The 19,567-nt window shown below is 41.6% G+C and overlaps 1 protein-coding gene across 1 annotated transcript in view; it reads left to right on the top strand.

Moving 5' to 3' along the window:
- malt1 (MALT paracaspase 1) overlaps positions 1-19,567 on the top strand; it is a 128,936-nt gene that overhangs the window by 94,362 nt on the left and 15,007 nt on the right. Inside the window, exons 13-15 of the mRNA XM_041185806.1 lie at positions 3,442-3,569; positions 6,210-6,359; positions 13,242-13,399. Coding sequence (XP_041041740.1) covers positions 3,442-3,569; positions 6,210-6,359; positions 13,242-13,399 — 436 coding nt within the window. The remainder of the gene's footprint in view (positions 1-3,441; positions 3,570-6,209; positions 6,360-13,241; positions 13,400-19,567) is intronic.

Below are 19,567 nucleotides of genomic sequence, written 5' to 3'. Positions count from 1 at the left end.
CTCTATCCAAGCTAATATAGTATCCCCAACTCCAATTCATCTTGCCTGTTAATCTTTTGTGTGGCACCTTATCAGATGACTTTTGGAAATCAAAGTATACTACATTTATGCTTTATCTACCCTACTAGTTACATCCTCAAAAAACTGAAATAAATTTGGCAAACATGATTTCCCTTTCATAAAGCTATGTTGATATTGTCAGATTATACTATGATTTTCCAAGTGTATTGTTAAGACTTCCTTAATAATAGATTCCAGCCGTGTCACAGATGCATCTGTTCTTGACAGTATTGGTAGGAGTGAACACCGCATAGTCCTCATGAAGTCGAAGTCCAACTTTCACACTCCATCGTGTTGTGTGGTGCTACCACCATGCCAAATAAGATAGATTGTGAACAGATCAAGCAGCTCAAAACTGAGCATCCATGAGGCACTGAAGTCCATCAGTAGCAGCAGAATTGTATTCAACCACAATCTGTGATCTCATGGCCCGACATATCCTTCACTCTATTCATTGCATCAAGCGACGGGATCAAACTTAGTTCCATGAAGAGTGCAGGAGGCCAGACCAGGAGCAGCACTAGGCGTAACTAAAAATGAGGTGTCAACCTGCTTGTAGCTACAACACAGGACTACTTGCATACCAAACAGTGGAAGCAGAATGCAGTAGACAGAACTAAGAGATCTTACATGAACAGATCAGATCTAGTCTCTGCAGTCCTGCCACATCCAGGTGAGAATGGTGCTGGGCAATTAAACAAATAACAGGAGGAGGAGGCTCCACAAATACCCCATCCTCAATGACAGTGGAGCCCAGCAGATCAGTCCAAAAGACAAGGCTGAGGCATTTGCAAATATCGTCAGCCAGAAGCACTGTGATATCAAGAAACAGCTGAAGGCACTGAATTCTGCAAAGTCTATGGGCCTTAACAACATTCAAGCAGTACTACTGATGACCTGTGCTTCAGCTACAATACTGGGCAATGTGAAAAATTGCCCTGGTATGTCCTATCCACGAAAAGCAAGACAAATCCAACCCAGCCAATTACTGCCTCTTCAGCCTCCTCTCGATCATCAATAAAGTGATTGAAGGTATCGTCAACAGTTCGATCAAGCAGCACTTACACAGCAATAACCAGCTTACTGATGCTCAATTTTGCCTGCCAGGCCATCTTGGCTCTTGACCTCATTACAACCTTGGTACATACATGTACAAAAGAGCTGAACTCAAGGTGAGGTGAAAGCGACTGCCCCTGGCATCAAGGCAGCATTTGACCGAGCGTCACATCAACTAGCCCCTGCAAAAGGGAAGTCATTGAGAATCGGGGGGAAGCTTTGCACTGGTTAGAGTCATGCCTAACACAAAGGAAGATGGTTGTGGTTGCTGGAGGTCAACCATCTCAGTCCAGAGGCACTGCTGCAGGAGTTCCTCAGGGTAGGGTCCTCGGCCCAACCATCTTCAGCTGCTTCATCAATGACCTTTCTTCCATCATAAGATCAGAATTGGGGATGTTCACTGATGATTGCACAATGTTCAGTACCATTCACAACTCCTTAGTTACTGAAACAATCTGTGCCAATATGCAACAAGACCTGGACGACATTCAGGCATGGGCTACCAAGTGGCAAGTAACAAGTGCCAGGCAGTGACCATCTCCAACAAGAGAGAATCTAACCATCTCCCCTTAACATTCAATGGAATTAGCATTACTGAATCCCCCACTATTAACATCTTTGAGGTTACTCATGACCAAAGATTGAACTGGCCTATGCTGTGGTTACAAGAGCAGGTCAGAAGCTAGAGGTTCTGAGGCAAATAACACACTCCAGACTCCCCAAAGCCTGTCCACCATCTACAATGTGTAAGTCAGAAGTGTGATGGAATACTCTCCACTTGCCTGGATCAGTGCAGCTCTAACAACACTCAAGAAGCTAAATACAATCCAGGACAAAGTGGTCCACTTGATTGGCACTCCATCCACCAACTTAAACATTTATTTCTTCCACCACTGATTCATAGTAGCAGCAGTGTGTTTTATATACAAGATGCACTACAGCAATTCACCATGGCTCCTTCTACTTTCCAAACCTATGACCTCTACCACCTGGAAGACAAGAGCAGCAGACGCTACAAGTTTTCCTCCATGCCACACACTATCCTGACTTGGAGCTATATCACCTTCCTTTACTTCAATAGGATCAAAATCCTAGAATTCCCTTCCCAACATCACTGTGGCTGTACCTGCACAAGATCAATTGCAGCTGTTCAAGAAGGTGGCTAACTATCCTCTTCTCAAGGGCGATCAGGGATGGACAACCCTTACCAGCAATGCCCACATCCCATGAAAGAATAAAAAAAACTTCACCAATCATGGACATCAGACTAACTGGCCTGTAGTTCCAAACTTGCGCCCTCCTTTCTTGAAGAGCAGTGTCACATTTGCAGATTTCAATCCGCTGGGACCATTCATGAATCAAGGGAGTTTTGGTAAAACATAACCAGAGCATCCAGTATCTTGACACTCTCTCTATTATAACCCTAGAATGTGGGCCATCAGGTTCTGAGGATTTGTCAGTTCTTAGTCCCTTAATGTTATCCTTTTTTCTCCGCTGATATTGATTTTCTTAATTTCCTTATTCCTTAGATAACCCTCTATTTCTGGTATGCAACCTGTGACTTCTAATGTGAAGACAGACAATAATTATTCAATGTCTCAGCCATTTCCTCATTCCCCATAATAATCTCTCCTGGCTCAGCTTCTAAGGAACCAGCATTTACTTTAGCTACGCTTTTCCTTTTTATATATTTGTAAAAACTCTTACAATCTGTTTTCATATTCCCAGCTAGTAATCAGTTTGTGGTGGCTCCTTGCTGGTTTCTAAAACATTCCCAATCCTTAGACCTGCTACTATTCTTTGCAAACTTATAAGCCTCTTTTTAAAAAAATCTAATACAATCCTTAGTTTCCTGCTGACGTATCGTTCTTGCTGAGTTCTTGTTTTTTCAATGGAATGTATTTTTGTTGAACATTTTGAATTGTTTCTTTAAATGTATCCCACTGTTTATAGCCATACCTTTTAGACTGTTTACCCAATCAACCTTAACCAGTTCTTGTCTCATACACATGTAATTTGCTTTGTTTAAGTTTTAGGTTCCTTTTTGTGATTGAAGTGCGTCATTTTCAAACTTAACATGGAATTCAATTGTATTATGATCACTAGTTCCCAGTGGATCTTTTACTGTGGGATTACTATTTAACCCTGCCCCATTACACAATCCTAGATAGCTTTATCCCTAGTTGGTTCCACAATGTGGAAACCATCACAAAAACACCTATAAGGACCTATAAACTGTCCACCATAGGTGATGAAAGGGAAAGAAAGAATTTTAAAAGATTTAAAAGATTATAAATGTAAAATATTTATTTTCTACATTTCAAGATGCCAAGGGGCAGAAGCATTTGAAATTCAGCATTTTGGATTAGCAAATGGCATATTTATGAAATTCCTGAAGGAACGCCTGCTAGAGGACGAAAAAATCACAGTATTACTTGACAGGGTTGCTGAAGGTAATTGCTTTATTTTGATAACTAGATGACGTGGCTTCTTTTTTGTCAACTGCGTGTTTTATACACATGGATTTGAGATATATGGAACCTAATTGTCACGATTGGGTCTATAAACCAAGCTGGTGAAAAATCCATAGAGTTAACACCCCTCTTGCCTTCTGAATCAAGGGTTGTGGGTTCAAGATCCAGACCAGACTTCAGCACATAAACCAAGCTGACACTTAAGGTGTCTGATTCATTGTTCCAGAAGCGATCTTTCAAATGAGACACTTAAATAGATTCCATCTGCCTCCCCAGGTGGAGGCATGACAGTATTAAAAGGCCAGTGAGGTATCTTGGCCAATATTCCTCCCTCACCCAACACTAAAAACAGATTGTTTAATCATCCATTAACTTGATTGTGAGATCATGCTGAGTTCCTTGGCGACATCAGTGGGGACGTTTCCATTTACCACAATAGCAATCCTCATGGCTTTTCTCAGTAAGCTTTCAACTTCGTGACAAATTGTCCAGGATTTTCTTTGCAGGCTTCAGAGCCCCACCATCAGGCTCAAATGGGGGGACGGGGAGGTCAGATCTGACTGCCTGGGGAGCAGCCACTCATCTGTGAATTTCCCCAAATTGGCTGATTAATGACTTGAGGGTGGACTCATCCAATTAAGAATGGCAGGTGGATTCTTGAAGCTGGAGGGCTAATTGGAGGCCTTCCAGTTTGGAAGCAGCAGCAGGATGCCCTTATGGTTAACTGAGAGATGGAGGCACCCTCTCTCCAATGTTTTTAAATCTAAAAAATGGCCTTAGCAGCTGGGCTACCATTGTGGGTGACAAACCCCTCCACACGGCAGCCTTTGGCTGCAGCTGAACTCAGGTGGGATGGGAGGGCCACTAAGCCTGCATGGAGTGGTGGATCCCAGTCTGCCAATAGGAGGTCACCTCCAGGCAGCTACCATCCTTCCTGCGGTCTACGGCTAGCCCATTGAGAAATCCCAGTTGGTCTCTGACTATAGGCCATAAATGGCCGTTAACTATGTGAATTGACCACTCACAGCTTGCACGGGGTGAGGGGGAGGGTAGCCCTGATGACCCCCACACCCCCATCCAACCTCTGGGAAAATGACCCCGGGAATGGGGGGCAATGAAGTTGGGGAACTGGCATGCCAGCTGGTAGTGTGAAATTTCCGCCTTCGTGCCTGCCCCCACTGGGACCTAAAGATTGAATCTATTGCACTCACTTGTGGGCATTTATTAGAACAATGACTGACACTTTCCAAGACCTTTATTATTTGCAGAGAAGAAACTTTCATCTCAGCAGAACAGGTTGCTTTTAACTGTATGCTCCGGGTGTTGCAATGTTATTATGACCACTAAAGTAAAGAATCATGTCTCACGACTGCACTGAAAAGATCATGTTTATAGTCATACCACAGGTAAGACTATGCTCTGATGCAAATGGTGCCAAATTGTTCAAAATGGATCAATGGATGTGCATTTAAGTTACACTTTATTCCATTACATTCCATGAGTGTTCTGCCTGAAGGCAGGTCCTTGGCTCCTTGCCTGCTGACCCTTCATCCTGAACTGTTTCTCCCTGACAGTTTTTTTTGTCAGTGGTGGTGTGCCATTGCCTTCTACTCTCAGGGACAGGTGAGAAGGCAGGTCCCAAGTTTACCTCAGCCAAAACAGGAATTGATCCCTCGCTATAAGTGTTATTGTGAACCACGCTCTAGTCAGCTAGCCAACTGAGCTAATCAGCCTCTTAATGTTTTATACAGAGGGTAAAATAAAAGCTAGGGAGAGTATTCTCCTCTGTAAATCTGGCTGAAGTCAGCAGCATCGCAGTGGGAAATGTTGGAAAATACAAGTGGTGAAATCCACTGCCTCCACATCTCCTTCCAGCTGTCTCCAGGGACATAACAGCTGAAGATCTCTCACCCAGAATCTTCGTGAGAGCTTTTCCTTTAGTTTTTTGGGTGCTACCGCCCTTTTGAGATCTACAAAGGCAGAATCATCTGTGCCTTTACACTGGCAGAAGCATATGCACTGAGCACTTGACCAAGGAATGTGGATGGAAGAAGGAGCTGGTGTGAAGGGGTGGGTGCAAGTTCTGTCTTGACGAGTAGGTTTCCTCCCCACCTCAGATTCTGGTGGCAACTGAAAACGAGTGAGGAAGTTGTGATCAGATGGCACCAAGTTTTAGATAGCAAGAGGAAGAGACAATTGCAAGAGGTAAAAAGTTTCACATTTATGAGGTCCTGATGGTCTGGCATGTCTTCATTTCAACAGAAAGAAGCTATTGGACATGAAGCATCAGGTGTCAAGTTTAAAATGCCAGCTATATATCAAAATGGTAATAGCACCAGCTTTTTAAAAAGTGATGGTACAAACAGGACCTTTGAAAGTAATAGGTTTAAAGCTGTTATGTAATAGTTTTTGGTTTATTGAAGATTGTTGATTATTTTTAACTCATTGAAATCATCTTCATGCTCTTTCTAGCTCAGATGAAAGGTTTCTGCTCAAAGTCCTAACTTGATCTTTTCAGATGCTGGAAGTTCTGCTTATTTCCAAGATTTAATGATTTTATTGTAAATGTTTTCACATTTTTATTTTCTCTCAAAATCATACTGACGTTTTAAATTGCAGATATGGGAAAATGTGACCTCACCAAAGGAAAACAAGCTCTGGAGATTCGTAGCAGCCTGTGTGAGAAGAGAGCCTTGACTGACCCAATCCATTCATCAGGCTGCTCCACTGAATCCCTGGCACGAAACCTGCAGTGGGCAAAGGCTCACGGTAAAATATTCCTACTGTCTGGCAATGGTTCAGCATTGAGGCCTGGTTTGTGACAGCTCTAGTTATTGTCCCGTTATTTCAAGTATGCAACAAACATGAAATCTGAGGCAACAGAGGAATGCTGACAATCTGCGTGACTGATTGGGCAGGGTGAGGGTGAATTAGATTTGAAGAGTCAGCTCTCCCAGCACAGAGCTTTTTGTAGTAAGAATTTGCATCAAGGATTTGGTTGCAAGCAATTTTCCTTTTTTTGGATGAAGAACCATGTGAGGGACACTGAGCTCTGCAGTTGAATTCCAGATATACACTCCTGCTGCATAAAAGTTGTACTGGGAATAGGAACATAGAACTTAGGTGTACAACTTACCCCAGATATCATGAACTCAAGAGCTCAAATGAAGGACTGGGCAGATAGAGCTCTGCAATAGGCTGTTGTCAGTTTTGTAAACCAGTTTTGTAGATTTTCCGTCTTATCAATGTAAAAGCGGGTGCACTGGAGCCGAGCTTTGCCCCTCCCTGATGCACCACAGTGTCTACAGCCTGGCCTCCAGCTCAATGACTCTGAGCCAAAGCTCCTCAAGCTGCACATGCTTCCTGCCAACATGATCGCCCTGGATCGCACCAGCATCCAGAAGCACCCACATGCTGCAGCCGCAACAAATGACCTGCCCTGCCATCTTTATTATGCGCTAATTAATTTATTTTTGTCAATTTATAATTAATAAGCATTGCTACTTCCAGTAGCCTTTACTACTGCTTGTAAATCTTTCTACAGCTAAGGAAACCTTACAATTACTAATAAATTACATGAGTTTTGAAGATAAACGAGTAAAACAAGCTAAACAAGTTTAGAAGAATGAGAGGTTATCTTACTGAAACACATAAGAACCTGAAGGTGGATGCTGAAAGGATGTTTCCCCTTGTGGGAGAGACTAGAACTAGTTTAAGAAGAAGGGGTCTCCCATTTAGGATGGAGGTGAGAAGAAATGTTTTCTTTCAGAGGGCCATGAGTCTTTAGAACTCTCTTCCCCAGAGACTGATGGAGGCACGGTCATTGAATATTTTTAAGGCAAAGGTCGATAGATCCTTGACTAACAAGGGAGCCAAAGATTATCGGGGGTAGGCAGAATGTGGAATTGAGGCCACAGTCAGATCAGCCATGATGTTTGGAATGGTGGGGCAGGTTTGGGGGCTGCATGGCCTATCCCTGCTCCTAATTTGTATGTTCAGTACTAATTCCTAGTATTGGAGTTGATGCTAAGATAGAGAGTGGGAATGTTTCACATTCCTCCAGGCATGCTTCTCAGTCTAACTTTCAATAAGTCACATATAGAGTTTCCTCTGGAGCTTATCTGGCATAGTAAAAGTAGCGTTCGTTTGAACCAAGTGGCCCAAGACAAGCCTGAAATTGGGCCTCAAGTCTTAATTTTATGTAAAGTTTCTGGTCAATGGTAATCTTGCTGATGGGGGAGGGGGATGGGGAATTCAGCGATGGAAATACCATAGAATGTCAAGAGGATTTGATTCTGTCTCCTTGGAGATGGTCATCCCTAGCACTTGTGTGACACAAATGTTACTTGTCACTTATCAGCCCAAGCCTGAATGTTGCTTAGGTCTTGTTGGACATGGACTGCTTCATTATCTGAGGAATTGTGAATAGTAGTAAACACTGGAGTTTCAGGTGTGAGCTGCTGGCATCTGTAGTGTCTCCGGATGAGCAGCTTACATTTTGCAGATCATGAAGGTGAGCCACTAGGCTCTCCAGCAGCAGCTTAAAGGTGAGTCTCTCTAGGGAGGTGGGGTGGGTTATAGTGGGTGGGGGAGGGATGGTTGATTGTGACAAATCTGGAGTCTGGTAAGCATTCCTGGCCCTTTTGGCTCCATGGGAAATATTTTTTTTGAAAAATAACTTCAGCCTGACCAATACCTGCACAGTTAGTAGGTTTGTGCCCGTTTTTCTAATTTCTACCCCACCCCATATCTGAACCTTGAGATTTGCTTAAGTTACTTCTACATATATTACTTTGCTTCCAAATCATAGTCACACTCTCCCCAATATTCCCTCGCAAATTTGTTTTCCGTTTCTCCATGTATACACACAAGTGACAGTGTACAAAAAAATTGTCATCAATCTAAGTGTCTAAGTAGTATATTGCTAAAATTGCTACAAAAGAAGAAACTGCAGATACTTTAGCTAACATTAATGAGTTAAAAAGTGATAATACTTCAAGGTCCAATTCCATTTATCATACAATGTCAGGGGAAATTTATGTGAGTTACTGGCTCATATATTTAATAGCTGATTAAGTTTTGGATTGATTCCTGGAGCTTGCAATATAGCATGTTGTCTTATTCATGATGAGTCAGAAATCAGATCCTTCTAATTATGTGAGTTTAATGCTGTTTAGAAAAAAGCATCTGGAAGGGTTATGCTTTGGATCACGTGGAAAGTTCAGCAGTTAAGAATTCTCAGTTTGGTGTTTGTTAACTTTTGCCCTGTCTCTCTAATCTAATTGAATTTCATGAAAAATGGTGAATGAAGATAATTCTGATGCTGTTATAAACTTCAGCTTGTAGACTGATTGGGAAAATAGGCCCATATGTTATCAATGACATTTAAAGTGGACACATGCAGTGTTATGCACTTGAGGTTAGCTAAATCCAAGGATTGTTTTTTTTCATGCAAGTATATCAGTGAAGTTAAAGGAAAAAGAGATTCAAGGGTAATGGTTAATAGTTTGTTGAAAGTGCATTAGGTGTGATGGCTGTAGGGAGAATGCTGCTAAAATTGCAGTGGGGCAGGGGTGGACAGGTAGGTGGCAGACAGACCGCCTGCTGGATTTTCCATATACCGTCTACCTTCAAATCCATGGGCGGTGAAGCATACAAAAACAGTCCCTGGAGAAATATTGGTTTGGAGAGATGGGGTTTTAAATTTGTTATGTGATTGCACTTGGGTTGGTTTGATGAGTCATTAGAGAAGAATCTGCTGTACTCGAACCTATCAACCCTGTGCTTCCTGATCCAAATTGGATCTTATTCCAACAATGTCTCAATTTTAAATTTTTCATCCTTGTTTTTGAATCTCCCATAGCCTCGCCTCCTCCATATCTGTCACCTCCTCCAGCCCTACAGCTTTCCAAATCTCTGCACTTCTCTAATTCTGGCCTAGTCTGCAATCCTGACTTTTATTGTTGGCCGTGCCTTCAGCTGCCTAGGCCCTTATAGTAATTATAGTTTGTATAAGGGTAGGACTGTAGCTTTAAGAATAATCCTGTGTTGTAATATCACATCTTGTAATATCACATGATATATGTAAACCAATGCGTTAGCAGGGCGGGAACCTCTAGGAGAGAGTTCTTCTTTAGTTATGGAATTTGATGCACATGTGTAGTTGCTGCTGCTGTCTTGTAAATAAAGTTGAATGTGTCTACTAAGAAAAGCTGTCTGGAAGATCAGCTCTGTAAGAAACTGGCGACAAGGATAAATCAGATACGGTACTGTACTTCACCCAGCGATTGTGAGTATTTAAACTCATTAAGAAGAAAAGAGGATATACTCAACCAAAATGCCAATTGCAGAATCAATCTGTTTGAGCTACCTACAGATGATTGGTCTCAATATATAGGACATCTTGCATTCTACTTTCAAGCCAACAAAATCATGGGGGAAGAAAAGAGGAGAGCGATTCTCCTGAGTATTTGTGGGAGCAAGACGTACAGTTTAATTCAAAGCTCAACAGCCTCCAGTGCCCCAGATTCGAAAACTTCCAGTGAATTATTGTAAGGGACTCAAGCAACTGAAGGGGCGTAAAATGGCACCGCTCTCCTCAGGTGGGAATAGTCAGCTGAATGTGGCGCAAAAAGCAGGGACTCTGCCGCAAAGCAGGAAACAGCCCCTGCTAACCAAAAATTAAGAGGAAACAGCTTAGCAAAAAAGTTGAAAACTAATTTTTATCGACGTAGAAACAATCATACTTCTAGCAATTGGCAATTTTAAAAAGTAGAGTGTTATTTTTGTCACAGGAGTAGACACATAATTAAACAGTGCAAAGTGAAACTTAAACAGGCTTCCAAACAACAATCGAAGTCCAATGAAGTCTATAGTGTAGAAGAGCCAGAAACAACCAATTCTGACATTTATTCATTATTTAACGTGAAAGTTGGGAAAACAGAGCCAATTATTGTCACAGCGCAAGTGATACCATTAAAAATGGAAGTAGTCACAGGTGCTTCTACCACTGTAACAGGAGAACACTCAGGTATTTAAATAAAGCGCTCAACAGTTAAATTTGGAACAAACCTCTGCTAAGTTGAAAACATACACAGGCAAAGGTATCACCAGAGCTCCTCATAGACACCAAACAGCAGACCTACCAGAGATGGTATTAGAAGACAGAGGATCATGCCTTCTAGATCAAAATTGGTTGAGGGAAATTAACCTTGATTGGCCAGTGGGATTTCAAAAGGAATCAAGAAGAGTTCCTGTCTTGAAAAAGGAACAAGGCAAAGTAAAAGCAAAATACTGCAGATAATGGAAATCTGAAACAAAAACAACAAGTTCTGGAAAAACTCAGCAGGTCTGAAAGCATCTGTGGAGAGAAAGACAGAATTAACGTTTCGAGTCCATATGACTTCTTCAGAACTAAAGAGAAGTAAAAATGTGGTGAAATATATACCGTTTAAGGGAGGTGGGACAGGTGAAGCTGGATAGAGGACCAGTGATAGGTGGAGGCAAAGGAGAGATTGCAAAAGATGTCATAAACAAAAGGTTGAAGGGGTGTTGATGGTGGTGATACTGGCTGAAGGAGGTGCTAATGGTACATCAGAAAGATCCTGGAGAGTCCAAGGACCACAACTGGGTGAAAAAGGAGTGTGTAGCCATTCAGCAACCTGAAGAAATGAAAACTGTCTTAAACAACGATATGGAAGAGCAGCAGAAGAAGCTCAGGGGAACTCTGATGGTTGACAGACTTCAAGTTGAAGGGCGAGAGTTTCTCAAAGAAAAGGAAAACCTGTTGAAAGACCTTCACACACTACTAGGATCCCTTAGGTCAAAGTTTGTATCCTGGAAGATTACAAAAAGAAACAGGAAGAATTTAACATCACTGAACAAACTGAATAACCGGTCGGCAGAGAAAACGCAGCAATGTTCAAGTTTCCAGGAGGAAGCCAACAGATACAACAAGGAGACAGAAGAGCTGAAGAATCAGCTAAATGAGGCTAAAGAGGTTTTAAAAGCAAAAGTCGTAGAACTTTCCAAGCCGCGAGTAGATAACAAAGTCATGGGTAGCTCAACTACTGAACTAAGACGAGTTGAGATTGCATCTGAGAGAAGCCTGGCTTACAGTGAAGTGAAAAAGAAGGCCGGGACTAAATTCTGTGGTAAAAAGAAGACACATAGAGGATGCAGAATTACTGATGAGGCACCATTTTCGGACAGGACTAAGCCTGATACTTCCCAATTTGGAGGGAAAAATGAAGAAAAGTCAAGGAAACCAAAAAAAAAAGTGACTCATGATTTACATAGTTGTGAGAGACAATTTACTGTTGGAGAAGCAGTATATGTAAAGAATTTAAGTGGACGACTGAAGTGGTTACCTGGTAAAGTAAGTTCTGTGACTGGACCATTATCATACCATGTGGAAATGGAGGGCCGGATCACCCATAAGCATGTGGATCATTTAAGAAAAAGGGAGATATCCCAACAAAATGATGTAACCATTACCGAATCAGTGGTTCTTGTTGAAGTTGCTCAACCAAGGATAGACATGCCCGATGTCTCTATCGGAGTGGAAGACACTGACCTGCACGTGCCTAATGAGGCACCTGATGTTAATGTGGTTCCAGAGAATGTGTTTCCTACAAAAGAATCTGAAGTCATGGAGGTGCGACATTCCTCACGGATCAGGAAACCCCCTGAAAGACTGAACTTGTAATTTCATGACCTGTGTAAATATTGTAATGTCATGAGATAAATATCTTTGTAAATACAAAATGTACAGAAAAGTTAAAGGGGGAGGAATGTAGTAATTATAGTTTGGATAAATGTAGGACTGTAGCTTTAAGAATAACCCTCTGTTGTAAGATCACATGATCTGTGTAAACCAATGTGTTAGCAGTGCAGGGAACCTCTAGGAGAGGGTTTTTCTTTAGTTATGGAGTTTGATGCACACGTGTAGTTGCTGCTGCTGCCTTGTAAATAAAGTTAAATGTGTCCACTAAGAAAAGTTGTTTGGAAGATCAACTTTATAACAGAACTTACTTCTAAAATTTCCAATCTAAACCTCACTGCTGCTCTAACTCTCTCTTCCTTTAAACTACATCTTTGACCAAACTTTGTCACCTGCCCTAATATCTCCTTATTATCCCCTGTGAAGCACTTTGTTATGTAGTATATCATTAAAGCTATGATGTAAACATAAGTTGTTGTTGCTGTGGGATGGGAGAACTGGCATATAAAATCCATTGGGTGATAGTTTAATCAGATACCAGGAAGTACTTCTGTTTTGCAAAAAGTCAAAGCCGTTTGGAATAAGCTATTGAAAACTATGATGGGTAAGAAATTGTTAGAGGCCTTTAAAAGGAAAACTTGACAAAGGATAGAATTTGATTATTTAAGAGTTGGAGAAGAATTTTCCATAATATTTCCTGAATTAGCTTTGTTTTGTTTTTCATTTGTGTCTCTCCCAGGTAATAACCAAAGAGTCAACAAATGGCGTCTGCGGTAGCACTACTGTCTAGATGCAGGGGGGTCTTCATGAGCTGATTTTGTTTTCAGATGTTCACATACCTGTAATCTCATGTAATTTTTGTATTATTAAATTGAAAGTAAACATATATCAATGAGCGATTAACTGTTATCTAATATTTGTGTTTTCAGAGCTGCCTGAAAGTATGTGGCTTGAGTTCGACTGTGGTGTCCAAATTCAACTTGGTTTTGCTGCCGAGTTCTCGAATGTCATGATAATTTACACGCGCATTGTGAAGAAACCAAAAGGAATTATAATGTGCGAGGCATATGTCACCAATTTCCCACCGGTAAAATTTGTTTTCTTTCTCCAGAGGAGATTCGTTGCTTTACTGCATAGTTGGATACACTGACATCGTTTACGTGACAATGGATTACAATGTTGTGCCAGACAGATAGTTTAGACAAATTCTTGATTATATTAATGGAGCTGAAATGAAGTGAGACAACTTTTAGTGAGACTCACATGTTAAAATAGCCTCAGCCTAATTTCTGCATATGTTAGCTTCGCACCAGGCCCAGTTCACCCATATCTCTGTGCTCGCTGACTTACGTTGGCTCTCAATTGAACAAAGCCTCAATTTTCAAATCCCTCCATGGTTTTACCCTCCCTACCTCCTCCAACCCACCAAGATCTCTGTGCTCATTCATTTCTGGCCTCTTTCATATCCCTGATTTTAATCACTATACCATCGGTTGTCTTTCTTTCAGCTGCCGAGGCTGCAAAATCTGGAATTCCCTCCCTGCACTTCTCCACCTTTCCACCTCTCTTTCCTCCTTTAAGATGCTTCTTAAACCTAACTCTTTGACCAAACTTTTGTTCATCTGACCTAATATCTACTTAATGGCTCAGTAGTAAATTCTATTTGGTAATGCTCCTGTGAAGTGCCTTAGAATGTTTTACTACATTAAAGGAGCTATATAAATACAAGTTGTTGTCATTATATCAACAGGTGAGTTTCCAACTTGCCTCGCCACCCTCCTGCTCAGAGTTAAAATCAAGCCACCTTTTTAGGGGGAAATCATTAGGAAAATAGGACAGCATAAATTGTTAGGAAAATAGAACAGCATAGATTAGGTAATAACATGGAAGAGAAACAAATCAAAAAAAGGATGCTGAACAAAAGTATCCAAAGGCAAAGAAAGTTGTGTAGATGGAAACAGGAAATTACAAAGCAACATTCCCACGGTTGGCAGATGGACTTCGACATGGGGAAGTATGAAGCTATCCACTATCGATCTGAGAAATTAAATATTAAATATTTTCTTAATGGTTAGAGAGTAAGAGCAATGGAGGAGCAAATAGATTTAGGTGACCATGTGCACACACCACTGAAAGCTAGTGGACAAGCAGAAATCATGATCAAAAAGGCAAATGAAATGTTATCACATGGTATAAGGCAATTGGATTTCAAAAGCAAGGAAGTGATGTTTCGGTTGTCCTGAGTTTCCTGTTGTCCCTGTCAAGAAATCATGGGCACATTATACAAGATATTTCATGGGTAGTTGTGGGCTGTGTGCCTGTGATTTCCCACCATGTAGTGCAAGGTGAGTGAGGCTTCCTGCTGATGGTCTGGACTCCGAACATTGCCCCACACGAGTCTGACTTGTACTTCAGTGTTGCTTTTTACTAGATTGGCTTATTTTGTGGGTAGGGGTAAAGCAGGTTTAACTGGATGGAGACATTCAGTGTTCTTACTGACCTGCCTTGGGCTGAATGATCTTTCAAAACTACAGAACTAACGTCACAGTGTGACAGTAAAGGATTTCAATATGTAGCCAGCTGAACATATTTTGTAAACATGATCACGCACACTTGCTTTTGCATCTTCAGTATCTTAAAATAGCATGGATGGTATTTAAATTTGTAAAGAAGAGAAATCTTGGTCTCTTACATTTCAAAATCCCTCCAGATGATGCACTACCAATCTTGAATAGATCCTCAGGCTAAGTGCAGAGCAGAGTTGGCATGCCTAGCCGGCAGGGTTTGGCAATGAGTCCAGTTTCTGTTCAAAATTACACCACCAGCTGGCCACAGAGTGGCACAGACATTGGCTGCAATATAAAAACCATCTGTCTACCTGCCGCCCCCTTTCAGTTGAAGTTCAGGGTAGGGAAGGTGGGGGGGGGGGGGAAGCAAAATAAAATAAAATTGAAATGAAAGTAAGGACTGCGACATGTTTATTTGAATGTAGGCTAAGTATCTGTAAAATAAAAAACAGTTTAGAAGAAAAGCCAGTGACCAGGTTGTGGAGGCTTTGGTCAAATTCTTAGGAACACTGCCTAAGGATGGAGAACAGGAAATGTTGTTCCAGTATTCAGAAAATGAGTTGAATCATCTGTAGTAGGTGCAATATTCACTGTCACTATGTATCACAGAATCACACAGTGCAGAAGAGGCCCTTTGGCCCATCGAGTCTGCACCAACACGTGAGAAACACCTGACCTACCTACCTAATCCCATTTACCAGCACTTGGCCCATAGCCTTGAATGTTATGACATGCCAAGTGCTCATCCAAGTACTTTTTAAAGGATGTGAGGCAATCCACCTCCACCACCCTCCCAGGCAGTGCATTCCAGACCGTCACCACACCCTGGGTAAAAAGGTTTTTCCTCACATCCCCCCTAAATCTCCTGCCAATCACTGTGAACTTGTGTCCCCTCGTGACTGACCCTTCAACTAAGGAAAACAGCTGCTCCCTATCCACCCTGTCCATGCCCCTCATAATCTTGTACGCCTCGCTCAGGTCGCCCCTCAGTCTTCTATGCTCTAATGAAAACAACCCTAGTCTATCCAACCTTTCTTCATTACTTAAATGTTTCATCCCAGGCAACATCTTGGTGAATCTCCTCTGCACCCCTTCCAGTGCAATCACATCCTTCCTATAATGTGGTGACCAGAACTGCACACAGTACTCCAGCTGTGGCCTCAGCAAGGTTCTATACAACTCCAACATGACCTCCCTACTTTTGTAATCTATACCTTGATTGATAAAGGCAAGTGTCCCATATGCCTTTTTCACCACCCCAGTAACATGCCCCTCTGCCTTCAGAGATCTATGGACATACACGCCAAGGTCCCTTTGTTCCTCAGAACTTCTTTGTGTCATGCCATTCATTGAATACTTCCTTGTCAAATTACTCCTTCCAAAGTGTATCACCTCACACATTTTTAGGGTTAAATTCCATCTGCCATTTATCTGTCCATTTGACCATCCCATCTATATCTTCCTGTAGCCCAAGACACTCAACCTCACTGTTAATCACCCGGCCAATCTTTGTGTCATCCGCAAACTTACTAATCCTAACTCCCACATAGTCATCTATGTCATTTATATAAATGACGAATAATAGGGGACCCAGCACAGATCCCTGTGGAACACCACTGGACACTGGCTTCCAATCACTAAAGCAGCCTTCTGTCATCACCCTCCATCTCCTACAACTAAGCCAATTTTGAATCCACTTTATCACATTACCCTGCATCCCATGTGCATTTGCCTTCTTTATAAGTCTCCCATATGAGATCTTGTCAAAGACTTTGCTGAAATCCATATAAACTACATGAACTACACTACCCTCTTCTACATACCTAGTCACCGCCTCAAAAAGTTCAATCAAATTTGTTAGGCATGACCTCCCTCTGACAAAGCCATGCTGAGTATCCCTGATCAAACCTTGCCTCTCCAAGTGGAGATAGATTCTCTCCTTCAGAATTTTCTCCAGTAGTTTCTCTACCACTGACTTGAGACTCACTGGTCTGTTGTTCCCTGGCTTATCTCTACAACCCTTCTTAAATAGCTGTTCTCCAGTCCTCTGGCACCTCCCCCATGGACAGAGATTAATTAAAACTTTGGGTCAGAGCCCCTGCGATCTCCTCCCTTGCCTCCCTCAGCAGTCTGAGACACTAATCATCTGGACCTGGAGATTTGTCCACTTTTATGCCTGCCAACACCTCCAATACTTTGTCACTTCCTATAACAATTTTCTCAAGCACCTCGCAGTCTCTCTCCCTGAGTTCCATACCTTCATCCTCATTCTCTTGGGTGAAGATGGATGCAAAGTATTGGTTCATCAACCATGTAGCATGCTATTGATTTTTTTTTCTTAACTCTTTCATAGGATGTGGGCATCGCTGGCAAGGCCAGCATTTGTTGCCCATCCCTAATTGCCTTGCTTTTGATGCTTATCTCAAGAACACAAAAGCCATCAAACCTGGAGTAGAGTGCACTGTTCTGATTTCTGTATTATAATTTTTTTATTCTATCGCGGGATGTGGCCATTGCTGGCTAGGCCAGCACTTATTGCCCATCTTGAGTTGCCCTTAAGATGGTGGTGTTGAGCCACCTCTTGAACCTTTGATTTAATAAAGGCATTAGAGAAGGTTTACAAGAATGAAACTAAAACTGAGAATATCAGGAAGGGTTGAATAGGCTGGGACTCTTATCTAGAAAAGTGAAGGCTGAGGGGAATGTAAAACCTAGTATTGGTCTTTAAGATTATGAAAGTGGTTCAATAGGCTAGATATATGTACGATGTTTCCACTTGGGATGGGAGGAACCAAAACTACTGGTTATAAATATAAGATAGTCACTAATAACTTCAATAGGAAATGCAGGAAAAATGTCTAAAAGAATGGTTAAAACGTGGAGCTTACTATCACATGGAACAATTGAGGTGAATAGCACAGATTCATTTAAAAGGAAGCTAGATAAATGCATATGTGGTTAGGCATAGAAAGCCATGCCAATAGAGTTAGAGATGAGGAGGAGTGGGGGGAGGTTCATGTGGAACATAAACATCAGTGTGGACTAGTGAGGCTGAATGGCCTTTTTCTGTGCTGTATATTCTATACAATTCTATTTAATAAGTAAGGCAGCTAATTTGTTGCTGTGCAAAATGCTACGCTAAATCCTGAATTTCTTTTAAATTTTCCAAATATAGTGCTCTACTGATCAAATAGGAACAAGTGTAAGCCATTCAGCCCTTTGAACCTGCTCCGCCATTTACTTAGGTCATAGCTGGTCCCCAACTCCACTTATCCACCTTTGTTCCATTTTCCTTGATTCCTTACCAAACAAAAATCTATTGATTCTAGTCTTGAAAAAATCTGTTAACATAGTGTCCACAGCCTTTTGGTGAGAGGGAGTGAGATCCGAAACACTGCTACAATTTCTGTGGAAAAAATATTTCATGACTTCTCTCTAGTCTAGCTCCAATTTTAAGGTTGTGAACCTTGTTCTGGATTCCCCCAACAGAGGAAGTAATTTTTCTGTATCTACCCGACTGATTCCCTTTACCATTTCAAACACTTTGGCTAGATCACCCCTCAGGCTTCTAGGGACACAAAACAAGATTATGAAAGCTCCTCATAATTGAACTCTTAAAGCTCTTGTACAATTCTGGTGAATTTACATTGTAACCCCTCCCAAGGCTGAAAAAACTGTCCTCGGGTGCAGAGTCCAAAATGGAACACAATCCTCTAAATGGAGTCTGTCCAAAGCACCGTCGAACTCAAGTGTAACTTCCTCAAATGAAACAACTAAGATTATTCAATTGAAATAGGGGTAGATTTTATGACATCATGCTCCTGGCATAGATCTTCAAGCAACACGAGTGAATATTGGGAATTTGTGTGCAGAAGTCCATGATTGACCACCCATTAATTTCAGTAGGCAGAAAATTGTGTCAGTCCACATTCAGTCTAAATGAAGCTGTTATGAATAAGGTAAATCATGTAATTAGGTGCATCTCTAGGCCATATCACTACAGGGCAAATTCATCAATAATGCACTCTCAACAGAAAGACTTGCTTGATGGGACCACTCATGGAGATAGGGCTACAATACTATGGAACTGATAACCTGACGCACATACTCCTTGAGTGAAACATCCAGCTGGGAGTGCTGGATCACTGAGTAAACCCTTATAGGCCAGAACAAGTTATTTTAATTTATTTAGATTATTTATGAAACCACTATCGGAATGTTGGGAGAAGATTTCTTTTGTGTGGTAGGAAGCAAAATCACAATTGCATGTACAATTTTGGTCACCTTATTGAAGAGAGGATATAAATGCTATTGAAGCAGTTCAGAGAAGGTTCACCTAGCTGATACCTGGGATGGAGGTGTTAATCTTATGAGGAAAGGTTGGGCAAGCTGGGCCTGTATCTATTGGAGTTTAGCAGAATGAGAGGTGTCCATGTAAGATCTTGAGGGGACTTGACAAGGTGGATGCTGAAAAGATGTTTCCTGTTGTGGGAGAGACTAGAACTAGGAGACACAGTTTAAAAATAAAGGGTCTCCCATTTAAGACAGAGGAGGGGAGAAATATTTTCTCTCACGGGGTTGTGAATTCAGAATTCTCTTTCCTGGAGAGCAACTGAGGCAGGGTCATTGAATATTTTTAAGGCAGAGGAAGATAGATTCTTGAGTAACAAGGGAATCGAAGGTTATTG

The sequence above is a fragment of the Carcharodon carcharias genome, chromosome 1 (genome assembly GCF_017639515.1).
Source record: "Carcharodon carcharias isolate sCarCar2 chromosome 1, sCarCar2.pri, whole genome shotgun sequence".
NCBI classification, from domain to species: domain Eukaryota; kingdom Metazoa; phylum Chordata; class Chondrichthyes; order Lamniformes; family Lamnidae; genus Carcharodon; species Carcharodon carcharias.
The sequence above is the reverse complement of the archived record's forward strand: the minus strand, read 5'-3'. Positions and strand labels throughout refer to the sequence as shown.